This window comes from Apteryx mantelli, chromosome 2, assembly GCF_036417845.1.
Source record: "Apteryx mantelli isolate bAptMan1 chromosome 2, bAptMan1.hap1, whole genome shotgun sequence".
Taxonomy (NCBI): domain Eukaryota; kingdom Metazoa; phylum Chordata; class Aves; order Apterygiformes; family Apterygidae; genus Apteryx; species Apteryx mantelli.
Window position 1 is genome coordinate 5,486,554 of NC_089979.1, and position 17,664 is coordinate 5,504,217.

A 17,664-nucleotide genomic window follows, 5' to 3' on the forward strand; every position below is an offset into this window, starting at 1 on the left:
CTCCGGTGTGATTTTTCACTTTGATAGCAAATTGGGCAAATCACCAAAGGACGCGTCATCTTGGCTGCCGGAGGAGAGAGGAGACGAGCAGGTGTGATCCGCGTGCCAGCAATCTCGCAGGGCAGGAGAAATGCATTTTGGAGACGATGTGCAAAATGAAATCACGCCCACCGAAACCAGAGCGACGGAGCTGAGCAAATACGCTCGCTGCTTAAAATAAACCGGCGGTTAATGGGCATTCAGATTTGCTGTGTAAGATCCCGAGTAAAAGCTGGAGGCAGAGCACTGTCTCTGCTAGTGCTTCTCTTTTCAGCTCGCGCGACCCTGGTGTTTAGGGTTAATTGAAGAAGACTTTACTACGTCGACACGTAGTTGATCGTGCTGATCACGTCTCTGCTGAGGCGAGATTTGGGAATTAAAATTGGACGTTAACATTTTGCCGATGTGCAGGGAGGAAGCTTCCCCAGCCCGAATGAACAAGCTTGAAAAACCCTTTGGAGAGAGAGCCCTGAAGGGACGCCGCGGCGTGCTTAGGGCCCCTGTCATCGCAGGGTTAAGGACAGGCACCAACTCCAAACGATTCCGCGAGAATCATGATGGGACCAGTCAGGATCTGTCATCAGCGGACTGGCCACTGCAACAGAGTGATTAAAGAGGAAGACACAGACAATTATCAAAGACTAATTGCTTATTGTTGCTAGAACTATATTTTAAATGTGTTTTTCTTTTTAATTACTTTTGGAACAAGCCAAGTGTCCTTAATTCAATTGTAAAACGGTTGGGAATGGGAAGCCTGCCATGAATCGGGTAGCTCGGAGGTCCTGTGAAAGCAGTTGCCTCTTTAAGGAGTCCACGTTCACGTTCAGTCATCCCAACCTCTGCCAACTTTCCTGTTTTCAGGTCTGCGCTCTGCTGCGAGTTGAAGGTCTCCGACTTGTTGGTGCCTGCAGGAAGCTTCCCTAGTTTGTCCCTATCTTTTCCTGTATTTTTATTCATCCCTGTCCAAGGGCCTTGACCCAAAGAGGAGCTTCAGGTCCCTAGTGGGTTTGAATCTGCAGGTGCTGGGTTTATTGAGCGCTTTCCAGGACAGGGCTTGCACTTTCCCCTTCACAAGGTGAAACACTGGCATAATTTGAACCTATTACCATTCAAACAACCGTACACCTCTGTACCTGCGTTTACTATTGACTGTAATGAAATTATGCAGGGGATAAATTTGGCTCAGCGTGTTGTCAGGACAACAATGAATGAACATGAGGATGTTGTTCCAAGCGAAGGCGCTTAGGCTTGGTGTCAGGAGCAGATCCAAACCACGTACAGTAGGTTTTATGCAAATAGATATGAGGCTCTTGTGTTATTAGATACCTGTTCAGCATTGTCTTGATGAGAACGACAGGGAACACAGCTTTTATATTCGTAGCAATATCTTCCTATATCATCCTTCGTGGATGCACTGAGCTCTGGAAATACTGCAGGGCCTTGTGATGGACAAGCAAATGATACCAACCTTATCTCACTGTGTGTAAATAATTTGCACCGTCAGTTTGGAAAATGAAAGGGAATAAGTGGGAACGAGGGAAACAGAAACAATGTTTAGGTTCGTTTATTGGAGAAGGTACATTAAAAAAAAATTCAGAGATCCTGTTGTATTACAAGAATACCTGAAAGCTCCTCTAAGCAGCTGACTTAAACAACCCCCCCCACCCCCAAAAACAGGCTGCTAAAGCTGCTGCTGACCTGACATGCAACAGGAGGGAAGAGGCAGGATACTTGCTTGATTGGAGATTGGCAGAAGCAGCTTAATACTGTACACTGAATTTGTCTGTACTGCAGGTTTTTGCTCCTTTCGATCTTTCTTCCATTTGTACAATATAGAAAACTAGAATTGGACTGAATTGTTCAGCCTATTTCTAAATTGCTGATTCTTTCAATCTTCTCTGTGCGCTTCTAAGTTCCTCGCAAAATCCTGAATAAACATTCCTGCAATAAGGTAGAAGAAGCTCCAGACAGCGTTGCTGGCCCTTTGATTGCTCTTTTAGGACAACTAGAAGCAAAACTGGCCTGGGCAGGCATTTTAATCAGCACTTTAGATTTGGTGAACGCAAAGTACCTGAATCATTCTGAGACTTTCACTGCAGCAGCTCTGGCTTGGGCTCTCGATCTTTGGCTTTCCTCCATCGAAGTATCTGATGCATCTTATCTGGAGAAGTCAGTGTTTGCTCTTCCTCTCCCCTCCGTCTCTGACTGCTGCTCCTTCTCCCAGTGTACAGATTGAGAGGAAGAAAACTAGCATTTTTGAGCAGTTCTAACAGCATAAAAAATATTTGATTGACTAAAATTCCCCAAACTATCCCACTACAGCTGAGCAAGGCTTGCTTTGCTGGGCTTGAAGATCTGTTTTATCTCTTGCGTGAGATTTGTTTACTCCTCTGGGCATCTCTTGCCTTGAGTTTTGTTGACCCTCTCATCTGTGCAAAGCAACGTCTCCGAGAGGTGTTTGTTCAAAGTCTCGAGCCAGGTTCTTGGCCACGGTGAATGGTGAAAGTCAATGCGTCCACATCAGCTGGGGATCCCACCTCCAGCTTAAAAGCAAATATCTAGCAGAAAATTCTCCATCCCCCACTGTAACAATACGCAGAAACACCATATCTTCCTATGCAGGATGCATACATATGCAGGATGCATAGATGCAGAAGATATTCCTATTCCTTATTTTTTAAAATCAGCCCAAACCTGAGTGAAGGGTGTAAACACTGCAGGAGTATGTACTTCCATTGAGAAAAAAACAAGCATTTATATGCATTTTTCCAAATTTTCAAAACTTTCACAGTGGTGACTGGGGAGCTGTGTGCGGAAGACCAATTAGCCACCACCCTGGGCTCTGAACGTGCAGACGGGGCAATGAGTTGCCAGTGCTCAGACGCAAACCTGACAGAGCAGCAAGAACAACTTGCTGGTGGTTAATATGAGCAGAATAAATAACATCAAATGTTGATAGCGTTTAGTATTCATTTCCAAGCTCCTTTGGGCAATGTAGACAGAAGTGTGCCTGGCAGGTGATGTTAAAAGATGTTTTTCTCATGGAATAGTGGTTGTCTTGCCTTTAGTAACATTCATTCCCTTTTCTGGAGAGTTTTGAGATCCTGAAAGTCTGACGCTGTGTGAATTCCGATATATTATTTTCATGAAAAGGTCTCTCAGGTTTCCTGCGCTATCAATAAGCATAGCGTGTAAGGTGGGCCATGAATCGTTTTTCCAGCTAAAAGGTGAGGTCACAGAGATCTTGAGAGCTTGGCTATAGTCACGCAGAAGATGAGTGACAAAGCAAGGCCTCCTGATGTCCCTTCTCAACAGCTTGTATTAGCCTCATCCACCGCCTTCCAGAATGGGGTAGAAAACGTTTTCTCCCGTGGCAGGATAATTACTTAGAGAACGTCCTGAAAATTAAACATACAGCACCTCCTCGGGGCTGTCCAGCATGAGTTCGTAGATGGTGGCTTTCCTTTCTCCAGTGGCCATCAAGCGTTACAGAGCAGTGCTGGCACACAAGGATGCTTCCCGTAACGGCCGTGTGCAGGGAAATGAGCAGGAAAGGAGGGAGAAAGAAAAGAGCCTTGGCTTATTAAAAAAGAAGCTATTGGCTTATTGAAATACCTAGAAAAAAAACAGGTACAGCTTTTAACTAAAGGGCGATCGTTAAGTCTTTGTGTTGTTTTCCCCAACAGCCAGCTGTTCCGCTTCGAGCTCTTTTTATACAATTTATATACTGCCGTTTGCGTTAAACTTGTACCTTCCTGCTTTTCCGAAGCGCTCCGTATCCTGCACCCGAACCTTCGGAAGAGGGAGACCCGGCCGCCCCCGTCTTCTGTGCTGGCGACCGTGGCTCGTGGCTCGGAGCTAGAGCCCGCGGCAGCCAGCGACGATTCACCCGCGCGGCAGCGGCGCGAGCAGTCGCCGCTTCCCTGCGCCATCTGCGTTGGGCAGGCGAGTCTTCCTCCGCTCGCGGCTGAAAATACCAAAGCAAAGCCGTATGGTCCGCGCGATGTTTTCTGTGTCAGCGGGAGGGATAAACTTAAACACGCCTGGCCATCCTGTTTCGCCCCACAGCCCCTGCGTGTTTTCTCATCCGGCATTTCATCGAGATCCTTGGCTTTAGCGCGGCAAGACGGAAGGGTGCTGCTGGGCGGGTAGGAAATAATTAATCTCTCAATGCGTACACAAACATGCGTGCAAATCAATCTTAAACGATTTTTTTTTTTTTAGGAATATAAAAGAAAATTAATCTGGATGAGTCAGGCTTAATTGCTTCCCTTTTGTCTGGATTTTTTTATTTTTACGTGGAGATATTGGGAAGCAATGCTCCTTGCTATTATTAGAAGCAAAGGTGGAGACCGAGGGCAAAGGGTTCGTTTATAATTCTTGCAGCAGAGGGTCAAATGTAAAACTAAAAGGCAAGCGGATGAGCCGCTTGAAAATAAAGATTCATCCGCTTAGCTCGCTGAGTTCGTGCTGGTCTGGGGAGCTAGCAGTTTTTATGGCTCTAAGACCCCCTGGCTGGAGCAACCAGAGAAAAAAAAGATATATTTTTTAATGAAAGAACTTACCTTGCAGAGAGGCTTGAAAACATAAACTGATATAAACTCCTGAACTGATATAAACTCCTTACTTTAGAAAGAAACAACTCAACTGCTGTGGCAGGAGGTTGGGAAATATAATGATTATATGGAAACACACACACCTATTTCTGTGTTTAAAAAAATTCAAGTCAGTTAAGCTTAGAGTGTGTCCCAAATAATGACCGCTACCTCACTTCCATATTCATGTGTCCTGCATGAACCCATTTGATCACGTCGGGCAAGAGAGCCCATAATTTTAGGGTGCGCCATTGCAAAACAAACCCCCCAAACCCAGTTTTTCCAGCCCTTTCCTAAAATGCAACAGTGACGATAACTTCCTCTCCTTCTCGTCATCATGAACTAGGCGTCTTGCTGGGGAAAGGAGGTTGTGGCATGGGGTCTGTCCCAGCTGGGACAGCAGCCCGCATTTTGGAAAGCCGTAGCAGCAGCACGAGTGCCGCAGCGTTGGCGTCCTCCCTCTGCCGAGCCTCTTGCACCCGGGATTTGCTGCCGCGCTTTAGCAGCTGTGGTCACGGAGGGGTTTTCACCCGGGGCAGCTCATCTTTGTTGAACCAACCTCTGGAATTCATGTCCTTTTCTGAACTTGTTTCTTCTCTGTTACTGGCTGGTTGTTTTTTTTTTTAGTCGCTGTGCTCAGGCTTGTTCAGTTTGCCAGGCTAAAGGGCATTGCAACAACATGCGTCGTTTTGTTGGTTTTCTTCTAAGGCAACAAAACAAAAATAAGTTTAAAAAAAAAAATCACTTTGGTGCCAAATGTTTTCTCTCCAAAAGTTCCTGAAGCATAAAACGAGAGTGTCTTTTCTGGAAGACGGGATATTACTGATGTAAATCCAGCGCTGTCGGCAGAGGAATAACATGCTGCATGTCATAAGGCGCGCGACCGAGGAGGAGCTGAAGTGATGGAAATGCCTGCCCCGTGGGTGTATGAGACTGTGGGGATCGGTATTCACACAGAGCATGCTTTCTTACCTGTGCCCAGGGCTTTTTCTTATCTCTGAACATGAACCCGTAGTGAAATAGAAATGTTGCTGTATTAATAGTGCATCAGAGATAACCCTCATCTGAAAAAAATACAGTAATACTGCACAACTGGGAACCTTTCAGAGCGAGGAATTGGACTAGCAATTTCCTAGCGTGTTAGTAATGAAACATTCTGGTTCTGTATAAGCAAATGGGCAAGGTTAGTGGACACATTACTCCAGCTGTCACTGTCCCAGCAGTAACCAATTTAGAGGCTTTATATCTTCTGCTATCCCAGTAAGTGAGAGAAACCCATGAAAAGTATAAAGTTAAAAATAGAAATCCCAGAATGAATTAAAGCGCAAAGTGTGAACAAGCTTGTAGTACTGCTGTATAATTTTAAAATCCCAGTTTTCCTTCTTATCTGGACCTTAATGTATGTATTACATTGCAAATTCTGGCAGTGTCCATCCTGCTCCAGAAGGTCACCTCCTAACGGGAGGATTTATTTGTGGCCATAACATGTGACATGGGCGTCCAGCATTGGATCTGTAGAGCCACGGTCTGCATTGATGATTCCTGTTTGTAGTTCCTCTCCCGTGATGGTGTTGGTGTGCAGGAGAAGCATGAGAAAGAAGGGCAGCTTCATCAAAGCCAGCCTGTGGCTTCGCCTGCAAGGGAGAGCAAAAGGGGTTGTCTCTTCTTCCATTTCTGGGCCAGAGCCAGGGCGGATACCAGCGGATGGTACCACTGGAGGTGCTGATCCCTTCAGAGCTGGTGGAAGAGGACCCCAGCACCAGCCAGGAGAATTTGACTCTTAAAAAAAAGATACCTTCTGGTACCTGTGTGTAGGAGATCATAATCATTTTTTTCAACAGCTCTTTCAACAGCTGCGGACAGACGTCAGGCCTTGATGGACGCACTGGTTGGTTAAAGTAGTTTCCCTGCAGCACTACCCTACCCAAAGGGTTGGGGTCTCGCGCTGCCTCTGAGGGACCACAAGGAGGGAATCACACGTGTGCGGCCAATGCTTATTGCAAGAGGAAGGTTCAACGCTCTGCGGGACTCGGTTGTCTCTCCTAACGTTAACTGTTGTGCACGCTTATGGTTCAGGTTGCTTTTTGTTGTTAGGTTTCCTAACAACCAAAGTTAATACAGTTTCTAGATCCGGCGTAATGTGGGATTGTTTTCTTGACTTACAGATATCCTTGTTGATGGGAAGCTTTGCGACTGTGATATTGTGGTAGACTGCAAAGTTGGGGACCCCATCCCGTTGGAGGTGAAGCTGACCAACTGGAGCAAACACAGCGTGGGCCCTTTTGCTCTCACAGTGACACCGTACCAGGATTACCAAAATGGGGTGCACAACTATGAGCTGCAAGATGCTATCACTTTTGTGGGATCCAACACCTTTTACATTGATTCGGTGAGTCTTTCTGTCGGACGGGTCGTGTTTCGGATGGCGTGCATCATGATGAAAGCCATGTGCCCAAGTAGATTGCCCGTGTGTCTTGAAGCCATGTGCCCAAGTAGATTGCCCGTGTGTCTTGCTTTACGTTATCAAATTTTTCTAAGGAGTGACACCGACCGCCCTGGAGAAGGAGTTCTTTCATTTCGTCATGCAAATTTCCTCGTGCTGCCCTGGCAAAGTGCTTTAATCCTAACTTAATCATAAACTTAATTATAACCATCCTGAAAAGCAGTTCAGCTTTATTCTGCATGAATTCTAGGGCTTTTGTTAAAACCTTGTTAAAAGTTACAAGATACCATTTGCAGAAAGGGGTTTCAGTATTCAATCGTGCATTTTTAAGGTAGGTTAATTTTCAGGAAGTAGCGCAGTTATGGTAGCTACTGCTGAAGATGTTGCTGGGTTTGGGGATATAGAATCATCTCCCTGAAATGGTCAAAGATTGTAATTTCATATATCATAAACCACTAGCAAGCCAGTTTTAGTCAGGTCCTGAGGAAAAGCGAAAACAAAATGGTAAACATTAAAGACCAATATGATGAGCTGATTCATTTTCCTGTCACTTAGCATATTCTTATAAAACTATATAGAAAAATAAAAAGATAGAAAACATATTTAAAGGAAGCCAAAAAGTGTCCTTTTAGAGAAAAACTGAGTTTTCTCACAAATACCTTTTCAGAACTTGCAAGTCCAGGAGTTTTTTGCTTCTAAGGCAAAATACTGAAAAATTCTTCCCAGATACAACTACTCCGTCCCACATCATTCCCCAAAGAGCAAAGATAACAGAAAAATCAGAGGAATGAAAAACATAGGGAAAATATTGCAGAGTGGAAAAAGCAGTATTTCTGGTACTTATAAAATAAACATGAAGAAGAGGGTGAGTGTGTGGGATAGTGCTTAGGACCTTTGCTTAGGTCAGCTCTTCAGTTAGCTAATAAAATACACCTGTCAAAACTGAATATTTAAGTGAACCTTAGTAAGAAAGAAATTAAAGGCTAAGCCCAGGGGTAGTCACTGTGCTTATTTTTCAGTTATGCATCATGTGAAGAAAATATTTTAGAAAGCTAATGAGCACGGAATACACCATCAATGGGAATTTTAATGGGTGCTAACCGTATCCTTGGCTGAATAATTTAGATACGTCAACAGAAATAATCGAGAGATGGCTTTGACTCCCTTTCAGACAATGTGGATTTTTTAATCAGAATTGCAGTGTTTAGATGGCCAGCTGCCGAAGGGGCTGACCCTGAAGGCTAATGAGGGAAAAGGGAGATGTCAGCGTGATGTATTCCTACCTTCTGATTGAGTCTCCGATGGGGCAAGAAGTCAGGAGGTCACATCTCTTACGCTTGCCCAGGCAGCTTTCTCATACATTACGGGCCCCTTATTTGCCCCAGTGTTCAGGATTGTGACATTTCTTCTGTAAACACAGTCCCTGATAAGTTAAAAATAGAGTTGTTTTCTGCTATTTCTCCTTCTTTTCATTCAAAAAGGAGAAATGAAGCAAATGTTGACTCTTAGGCAAGAAGTGTTGTATTTCACGGTATATAGTGCTGATACTTGTCCTCCGCAGGCTCCCCCAGAAAATGCTTACTCATGTTTCTTTGAGGCAGAGAGCACTGATGATGGAAGAAAATTCTTCGAACAGTGTATCTAATGTTGTCAGAGGCCCTTTCATCCCCTGTAATAACTAATTCAGTAATGGAAAAAAGATTTCAGGAAGCGGCACCTGGTTTGGGGACAAGAAGAAGGTCCTGGTTTGTGCATTCGATGCTTCAGGGAACGACGAACATCCTCAGAATTGTGTTAATGCTCTGAGTTTGGCAGAAACTCAGACAGATGCTGGTTGAGAAACTGAAGAAGCTCATGACTGGATGAGACGAAAGAGATTGATAGGTTCTCTTTTTATAAATTAGAGCTGAAGCATTGGACCAAATTCCCCAGTGCTGCTCTGTTGAACGTGTGCCCATTATTTTTGAGAACTAGAGTCATGGACACAGGATTATTTTGCTTGATTAACAGAGCTGACTTGAGATGTTCCCGTCTCCCAGCTGCTTGTTTGTGGCCCTTGGTGGGGAGTTGTCCCCCTCTTCCCCAGCAGACCCAGCAGAAGAGATGGTGCGAGCCTTCATTTCAGTGCAGAGCTGGCCAGGTTAGCTCAAACTACCTTCGTCAGCAGTTTAAGCTAATTGGGCTGACTTTACACTGACAGTAGCAAGGAGGTGGTGACATGATTTATTGCTCTGCTGAGCTGGGTGGGAGGGAGGATGGAGAACCAGTGTAGGGTTTGATGTACAGGCAGTGTATGGGCAAGAGCAGCTGGGAGCATCAGGTGTTACAGCACAAGTTAGAGAAGATCCTTCTCAAGCCCTGAAGATTTGGTCTGTCATCATGCTAATACGGAAACTGAAGCATTACTGGTCTGAAGTGAATGTGGTCTTTGGGGGGAAAAAAATGCTTTCCTAAACATTAACTTCTGATTAAGCCAGATGTCTAATTGTTCAGCAAATCAACATTATTTTTGTTTTCAGACTGAAAAGTTTCCAATCTGTTTCCACACCTATCTGGATGGCAGGGAATATATACAGTATTTTTCAGCATGCACACACTGCTTTACAGTATGAACAGAAATTGTTTCAAGGGTAAAAGTTATAGGATTTTGTATTTCTATTTCTTATGACCTGAGGTCCAGGTTAGTTGATGCCTCCTGGAGGTAATGTAATGAGTGCTTATTCACCTTTTTGTGCTCTTTACTTCAATATAATGCGGCAGTCTGGGTCTGCATCACAAAATTTCTGCTGGGATATGCCCAGCTCAAAAAAGCAAACTCTTTTATTGAAGATTTTAAAGGATGTCACGATATTTCCATGCCTTTTAAATTGTGCAAAATCTTTATTTTTAAGCATAATTTTTAATTTGGTTAACTTTATCTTGCTGTGTTTTCGTTTAACTGAAAAGGTGACTTTATCAGTTATCATTTAGATTGTAGACTTTTTTTTTCAGTGTAGGGTTTTGAAACGTGAGATAGGATGGTGGACCATCACCTCTTCAAATACCTTTGCATTTATTAATTTTTTCTCTCACTTTACAACCTTAGGTTTATCTTTAGATATATTATTATAAATTCTTAGTTTGTACCAATGTTTTGTCTTGAATAATTAGTTGATCAAGCAGAGTTGGTTCTTGCCAAATTAAAAGCGAAAAATGCAGATACCTGTAACTACCAGCAATTCATCTTTCCTTGTGGTTCCCACTTCTACTATTACTATCTGAAAGCAGTGTTTTTCCTGGGTATGTGAACACCAAGTAGCTCAAATGATTGGTAGCAGAAGATGAGGAAAAATTCATTAATAGATAGTCATTTTGAATCAGCCCAGAAGCTATGATGAACATTTGCTCACTTCTGGCATGTCCCCTGTGGCCCATCTGGAACAAATTACTTTTCCTGGCACTGTTTTACTCAGACTGTAAACTCTTTGGGGCAGTGTACAGTAGCTGGCACCAGCCCTGATCTCCAACTGGGCTCCCTGAGTACTACAGCAGTGAAAATAAGGAGTAATTAGTTCTTCGCAATCACAGTCCCACACAGTAGCCTGAATAAGGGAAGGATTAGGATGGAGGCAGAAGATTCTTCTTCTGTCTCTGAGGAACAGAGGGGGAATGTGGGCAGTGTGTTACTGATTCTCCAGTCATGTTTTTCTAGGGTGGCAGCTTCCCATCTTTGGTCTCCATGCAAAAGATTCGGCAGAAGAATTTTAGTAAAATCTGTTCAGACTTTGTGACTTGATTCAGCAAGCGTGCTGAATCAACAGCATCGCAGATCGGCACAGCTTGTGAGCGTGTGTCTAGGCTGCGGTTCCACAGGGATCGCTACCGGATCTGTGTGCTGCTAGATCAGTTGGCAATACAAAATGGATCTGGAGCAGACGTGAGTACATGATTCTTCATGTTTCTGTCAGATTTGCTGGATCAGGCATCGCAGTCTTTGTGCAAGGTGGCGTACGTGTGACCCGTGTCAAGCAAATGAATGGAGAAGGGGAAGAAAACAAGAGGGAAGACTTCTAGTGAGATGTTCTGTGTGTCCAGACCCAATTCCAGAGGGCAAGAACTTGTAGCCAGTGAGCGCAAGGACAGGGGATCAGGAGAACAGCTGTGACGGCTCTGACCACTTCCATGGATGATACGATGCCGATATAAGTTTGCTGTGGGTCAGCAAAAGTGCTCGGCGTCAAAGCCAAAGGGAGCCTGAGCTCCTCCAGCTCTGATGATGTTACTGCTTGTGAACAGCCAAACTCCTGTGCAGGAGCAGCAATTTAGGCAGGGTCAGCAAAGAAGCCTGATATCCCGGCGGAGTATAAGGGGTGCATGCCTGCTATCTAAAGTTCAGTGCTGTAATCCCTGAGGTATTAGCTGATGTTCATGTATAATCAGCAAGTATTTGTTGAAGGAGAGACCTCAGTCCTCTCCACCTTTTCTTTACTGCATGAGTTCCTGTTCTGAATAAGAAGTGGTTTCATTCGGTGTTTCTTGCTGCGCTGTCATTGTATGATGAAGTGATGAGCCCTGGGAGTGGTTTATCAGAAGTCAGGTGCAAGGGGGATGGAGCAGGATAGATGGTTAGGGGTGTACTGGGTTGAGCCCAGCTAGTGGGACTGTTCTGTGTGATGGGATGGGAGTTAGCTATGGAGCATAAGGAAGCTTAAACGAAAAGTGGAAATGCAACATGAGGCCTGCTCAGCAATTCCACACTGTCCCTTTGGCAAAGTACTCAGGACCGAGCAATGGAGGTCCAAAAAAAACTAGAATAGAAGAAAACAAAAATGAACAGCTCATTCCCTTCTCATCTGACAACTACAGAAAACCTTCCTCATTGGAGGCAGTGGCAATCCAGGCAGTTTTCAGCTCTTTGGCATATTCTTGAAGTGCCCCACATTCAAAGAAATTCCACTCCTGGACACCTTTCCAAGTGGTTCCTTTCCCATTCCTCCTCTGATTTAGACATCATCCTTCTTCACATCTTCCTAGGCAATGACAAGGTGCCCTTCAGCAGAGGGCACCCATAAACATTTCCCCAGTGAATCCCCAGTTGATGATGTCCCAGTTTAAGATAGGACCAAGGGAGCAGGGACACTGGTGAGCAGGGATCCTCCCAGTCCTTGACCACACTTGTAGCCCCATTTTGGAGCCTTAGCCTTGTCCCTTCACTGTTTCAGGAGTAATGAAGCATTGGTTCCCTTGCAAAGATTTTCTCCTGAATCCAGTCAAGTCCAGTACATGTGGACAGCTCAGCACTTGTAGATGCAACACAAGAGTTTCCATTGCAGTTGGATTTGGGTCTGGGCTTGGTTGACCAGTCATGCTGTCATTTGGCATCAGCCATAGACACTGTAACATGGTGGGCTTTGAGGTGTTTGGAGATGAGGTGGGTGAGAAAAGAAAGGCCCATTACCAATGAGTATCCAAGTGAAAAAGAAAATATACAGACATGGGCCTAACTGGGAGAGAAGGCATGATACTATGGGTACATCTTAAGATGCTGGCTTCAGGGTCCTGGGAGCAGAGAAGGACTGGTAAGATGGTCTTGGTTGAGGGAGGGCCAATGCTGAAGAGCATCAGGTGCCTCTTATTGGGTCTGTTCTGCTGAACTGAAGTTGCCTCTTCACTGTTTTTTGGAATAAATTCGGTCCAATGGAATTTGTGCTGATTCAGCTTTTTGTATCTGCAGCAGTTTTAACTCAGTTCTAGGCACCCTGAAACTGGATTTAACATTCTGTGGAGGCAGTGTATTAATTCAGACACTGGCACATGCTGAATAGTGATGGGATTATTAAAGAAGTACTTCAATGTCTTGCTGAAATGGTGGATCAAGATATATTTGTTGTAAAGATATGGATTGCAAATGGTTTGGGGATGAAAGGAGATATATAAATGTGGAAACAGTGCTGATTCTATTTTTAATTAGGACAAGTTAAATCAGGAGGGCTACTTTTAGTGGGGTATTTCCCTCCAAATTTAATTAATCCCATGATAGTGAATGTTAAAAAATTACTGATTAGAATTTACAGTCAGATTGTGTCTGAATAATAACTGGAGATGAATTTAGTTATTGCTAAGTAGCTAAATGGTGTTTAAGCATGTGTTTAACAAGAGTTCAAAGCCATGATTTAGACCTTTAATACAGAAGTTGATAAATGCAGTCTCAGGGATATTTCTGGATATTCAGGAAATCTGGGGTGACTTCTGCCACAAACTAACTCTCTTCTGGAATCAGTGACTCCTGAAGGTCTGTGTTCTGGTTTGAGCTGTGCCACAGCTTTGCTGCATGAGAGAATAACATAGGATTTATTTTTCAATGCTCCAGTTTTACCATTGTTAGAATAAGGGCAAGGTATTTACCTTTTCTTGTGGGAAGGCAATATTGAGATGTTTAAAGTATGACTATTTCTAGAGTACTTTGGGATCATTTGAAGGAGCTATTGAATTGAAAAGTGCAATTATTTTGTGTTGTTGCTGGTTCGGTTTTACTGATTTTCACCTTCTCCTTTCCAGGTGAAGCCAACCAAAGACTCTGTGTACTTCGGAGCGCTTCTCTTTCTCTACACAGGCGATTTCTATCTGAATATCAAATTCCACGAAGACAACTGCAGCAGGGAGCTCCCTCTCTCCTGGTTCTGCCTTCCGAGTGTCCACATCCGTGCGATGGAGCCTGTGATCCAAACTAAGCTGTAGATGTACCACGTGCTATTTGATTAACTGCAGCGCACAGAAATGCTTGGCACAGTCTCTGCTTGACCCCAGCTTGTTTCTGTCCAGCCCCCGGCCACAGTCCCTACTTTGGAGGAACAGCTGAACACTTTCTGAATTGGCTGGTAGTCATTTGGGCAGCTGCTCTAGCTAATTTCAGAGAGAGAAAAAGACAGTTTATAAATATGCTGGAGTCCTCCTCTGTTTCCAAAAAGCCTTTGAAACAGCTAATACATGCATTATGCTTTCATACACCCCATTGATATCAGTGGATTTGAAAGGGTCTTGAGGGCTGAATTTAACCATGTATCTGAAGGTATCAATTCCAATTTGAATAATCCTTCTTTATCGTTTCAGCAAGAGTTGTGTATCTGTATTAAATGCCTGGCGCACAATGAACCTGTGGTGTGAACCCTTGGGGTGTAGTTCTGTGTCAGGCTTGTTCCCAGGCTTGTTCTTGTTCCACTTGTTTGTTGAGTATTTGGTGTTTTCAGTGGTAAATAGTGGTAGTGATGCCTTTGCCTGTGTTACTTAGTGAAAGTAAGAATAGCAAATGTGCCTCCAGGTATTCTCTTCCTCCCCTGAGCTCAGTGTCTCTGCTCCTGGTGGAGTCGCTGCCTTTTGTTTGGTAGATCTATGAACATGAAAAGAAAGATGGCAAAGAAGAGCTAAATTTTCATCCTTGAGAAAGGAAATAAGCCAAATGTTGGGTTGCTGGGGGCTATCCTATGAATTCAGCCTATGAACTCGTGTTTCAAACAGTCGCAGCCACCAGAAACATTTGCAGACCCTTAAAGTGCCACCAAGATTAATCAGCTGGCCACTATTATCATTTTGTGTGAGTTTTTTGCAGACTCTTCTGATCAGGTTTTTCATGCTAATAGACTGAGCTTGATTATGTGGGGTTTTTTTTTTTTGGTAGAATGATTAAGTTTAATTATGAGCCAATTAAGGCCATAGAATTCCTGACCATAACAGTAGTTGCTGAATGTGAAAATTTAACCAGTTGTTTTTCCAAATAATGCTTTTGCATAAAGAAACCTGAATTTACTCCATGCAAAGCAGGAAGATATTTCATCTGTATGATTTATATGTTACTTCATGGACGATAGGTTTCAAACACGGCTCAATCTTTTCTTAGATTTGCCTCCTGCAGCTGTTAAAGCTGGTGGTAGAACACACTTACTGAGGATGAATACGCCAAGATGTGGTGGGACGCTCGAGTTAGCTCTATCTGTGCTAAACCTACATGCACAACCTTTTTCGCTTAGGCTTCATCCAGATGTGGATACACTACTTCACGCCTGCACTGGTGCGTCTGCGGATGCCATGGAGCACTAGGCTGGATAGCCACTTGCTCTGGGTCTCTGCACCATGCTCAGTTGTAATTGCAGATGTGACTGGTGTTTTCCGTAGGAACATGACAGTGCTCAAAACTCGATTCATTGCATGTTTGCAAATGACTGTAATGTATTGATCCTAAATATTTTCTTAATTTGAGGGAACTGTAGCTATAGCATGATAGCTATGTTTCCAGCGTGTTCAGGGTATTATCTCTCCATCTGTATTGAGGCAATTTCATCAGTGTTTGCTCTTGAGCTGTGGCTCTGTACAGGGCTTTGAATTTCAGAGTAGAAGTCTTCAGACTTAAAGTGATGGAAATCTGAGGCTGAATGAACACTTACTTGCAATGATGTGCTGCTCTGTCAGCTGCCAGTGAGCAGCGTCCGGTAACAAAACCGTTCCCTAGACTTGCACAGTGGCTCTGGGCCAGTGACACCAGTGGGAAGAGGGTCCAAGCAGCAGAGCTGGGCAGGTCCTGTGCCATGAGGCTGCGTCTCTGCCACTAGATAGGCATGTACACATAAAATAAGATCCCAGGAGAGCAGGAATTAAACCAGTTACTCTTCTCCGTAAAAGCTTGCTTTTGACACGTGTCTCTGTGCTATGTTACACAACACTGTTGCAGCAAAATCCAAATTGTGTTTTATTCAGTATTCCCAGCAGGTAGTCTGCAGATGCTAGGAGTACAGCTAAGGCTTTATAAGGGCCACATTGCATTTGAGGCAAAAATGTTGTGAAGCAGATGTTGTCGCAGTCAGGATGCTTCAGCTTACCCAGCTAAGGGAGCTTCTCACGGTTTGGTTTTGAGAGTGGTCCCTGAGAGCAGAGGGTGTTGCTCGGTGAAGCCTCTACCGAGGTACAGCACTCATGTGACCTTTACTTATAAAAGGGCCTGATCCGCAGCCCGTTGAAGCTGTTGGATGGGAACAGGTTTTATTATAGCAAAATAAAGATGCATATTCCCTAGGTTTCCAATATGCCATTATAAACCTGCAATACGTGCTCATAAGCGTTTATGTGTGAGCTGACCCTTAACGGTCTGTCTGTTCATTATATAGTATACTGCTCTGTCCCTTGTCAACTTTGATGGTTAGTTGCTTTTGGCATTTATGATATCTTTCCCAATTTTCTCACACTTCTACTTGTCTTGGTGAGAGAGATGAAACACAAGAAATTCTTCCTTCTGGGGATCATTTGTGACTTCTCGAGAAGGAGAATGTTAAAGTGTCAATGTAATTTGGAGAAGGGTGAGGGGAAGGTGCTTTAAAATGAGAATACTGTGTGGCTCTTTGTTTTCTTTTTAGTGGAAGCTTTCACTGGAATTGCTGTCAGGATTGGTGCTTGCAGTGGCTTGAATAAAGGATGATACTTTTCTGATCTGCTCTCCCTTTCTGGAACTGAAAACTTGTTTTTATTTCTCTGAACCACCCAGCTATTATTTTGAACCTGATGAGCCAATCTGTGCATTGTTACACAGCTGTAAATCTGATATGATCCCACTTGGATGAATTAAATCATTCCTAATTTAAATCATCATTGCTGAGAGCAGAAGTTGGTCCAATATATGTATGTGTTGGAGAAGCATAAACCATGTAAATTTAATTATCTGAATAAATGCTTATCTCGTGTTATTTACACCTTTGCCTGTCTCTTCTGTCTGTAATTCTTAATAGTGTTCGTGTGTGTTTTTATTGTTAATAATAATAATATATCCCACGGTGCTGTCTTCTGTCTCTGACAGAGAATGTATGTGACCCTGGAACTGAAATTTCAGCTTCATTCAGGCTTTATCTTCCCAGATAAATTTAGAGCTGATGAAGGATGTAAGCTTCATACTGCAACTCCCGTGTCCATCTCTGTCGAGCAGGTACAAGGGGAGCGGAGGCAGCGTGAGCCGCCCAGCGCTGACTGGCCAACCCGTCTTAACTGTGAGCTGGGGGGGGGAGAATGGCGCAAACTCCCCAGGGTGTTAAGCATGCCTTGTGGCGCTCTGGGATTATAATTCAGCTCTTTGGCACAGGTGGGAATTGGAGGCTTTCCCGGCTTTCATCTTCTGGGGAAAAAAAGTTGTTTCAAACCGTATTTTAGTTTTTAAACTGGAGTTTGATGCTCTCATCCTCTCTTGGAAACATCTCAAGATGCTTCAGCTGAATGGGACCTCACCTATTTAATAACCATCTGGTGTTGCTTGTTGGAGTGATACTTAGGCTAGTACGTTTATGATGCCTCAGTTTCATAGCACCAGTAGAACTTGTGCTGTATGTAGTTGACATGTCATCAAATATATATTGACAACTTTTTGTCCCTGTGTTCCCGATTCAGCAAGATACTTAAGTGTGTGCCTAATTTAAAACACATGAGTAGACCCACAGATTGTAGCCAGCTCAGAGTCACGCATCTGCCTAGGGAACTTGCTAAACCAGTGCCTAGATGCACAATCTGTATTTGAACCCGTAAGTCTGATATTAAGGCCCCCATCCCGTTACCAGTTGCATGGGCCATCTAATTCTT

General features: G+C 43.8%; 1 protein-coding gene across 2 annotated transcripts in view; it reads left to right on the forward strand.

Moving 5' to 3' along the window:
- TRAPPC9 (trafficking protein particle complex subunit 9) overlaps window positions 1–16,788 on the forward strand; it is a 461,063-nt gene extending 444,275 nt beyond the window's left edge. For both annotated transcript variants that reach the window (XM_067290119.1, XM_067290120.1), the window contains 2 exons: window positions 6,800–7,023; window positions 13,615–16,788. In XM_067290119.1, coding sequence (XP_067146220.1) covers window positions 6,800–7,023; window positions 13,615–13,794 — 404 coding nt within the window. In that variant the 3' untranslated portion in view covers window positions 13,795–16,788. The remainder of the gene's footprint in view (window positions 1–6,799; window positions 7,024–13,614) is intronic.
- The last annotated feature ends 876 nt before the right edge of the window (window positions 16,789–17,664 follow it).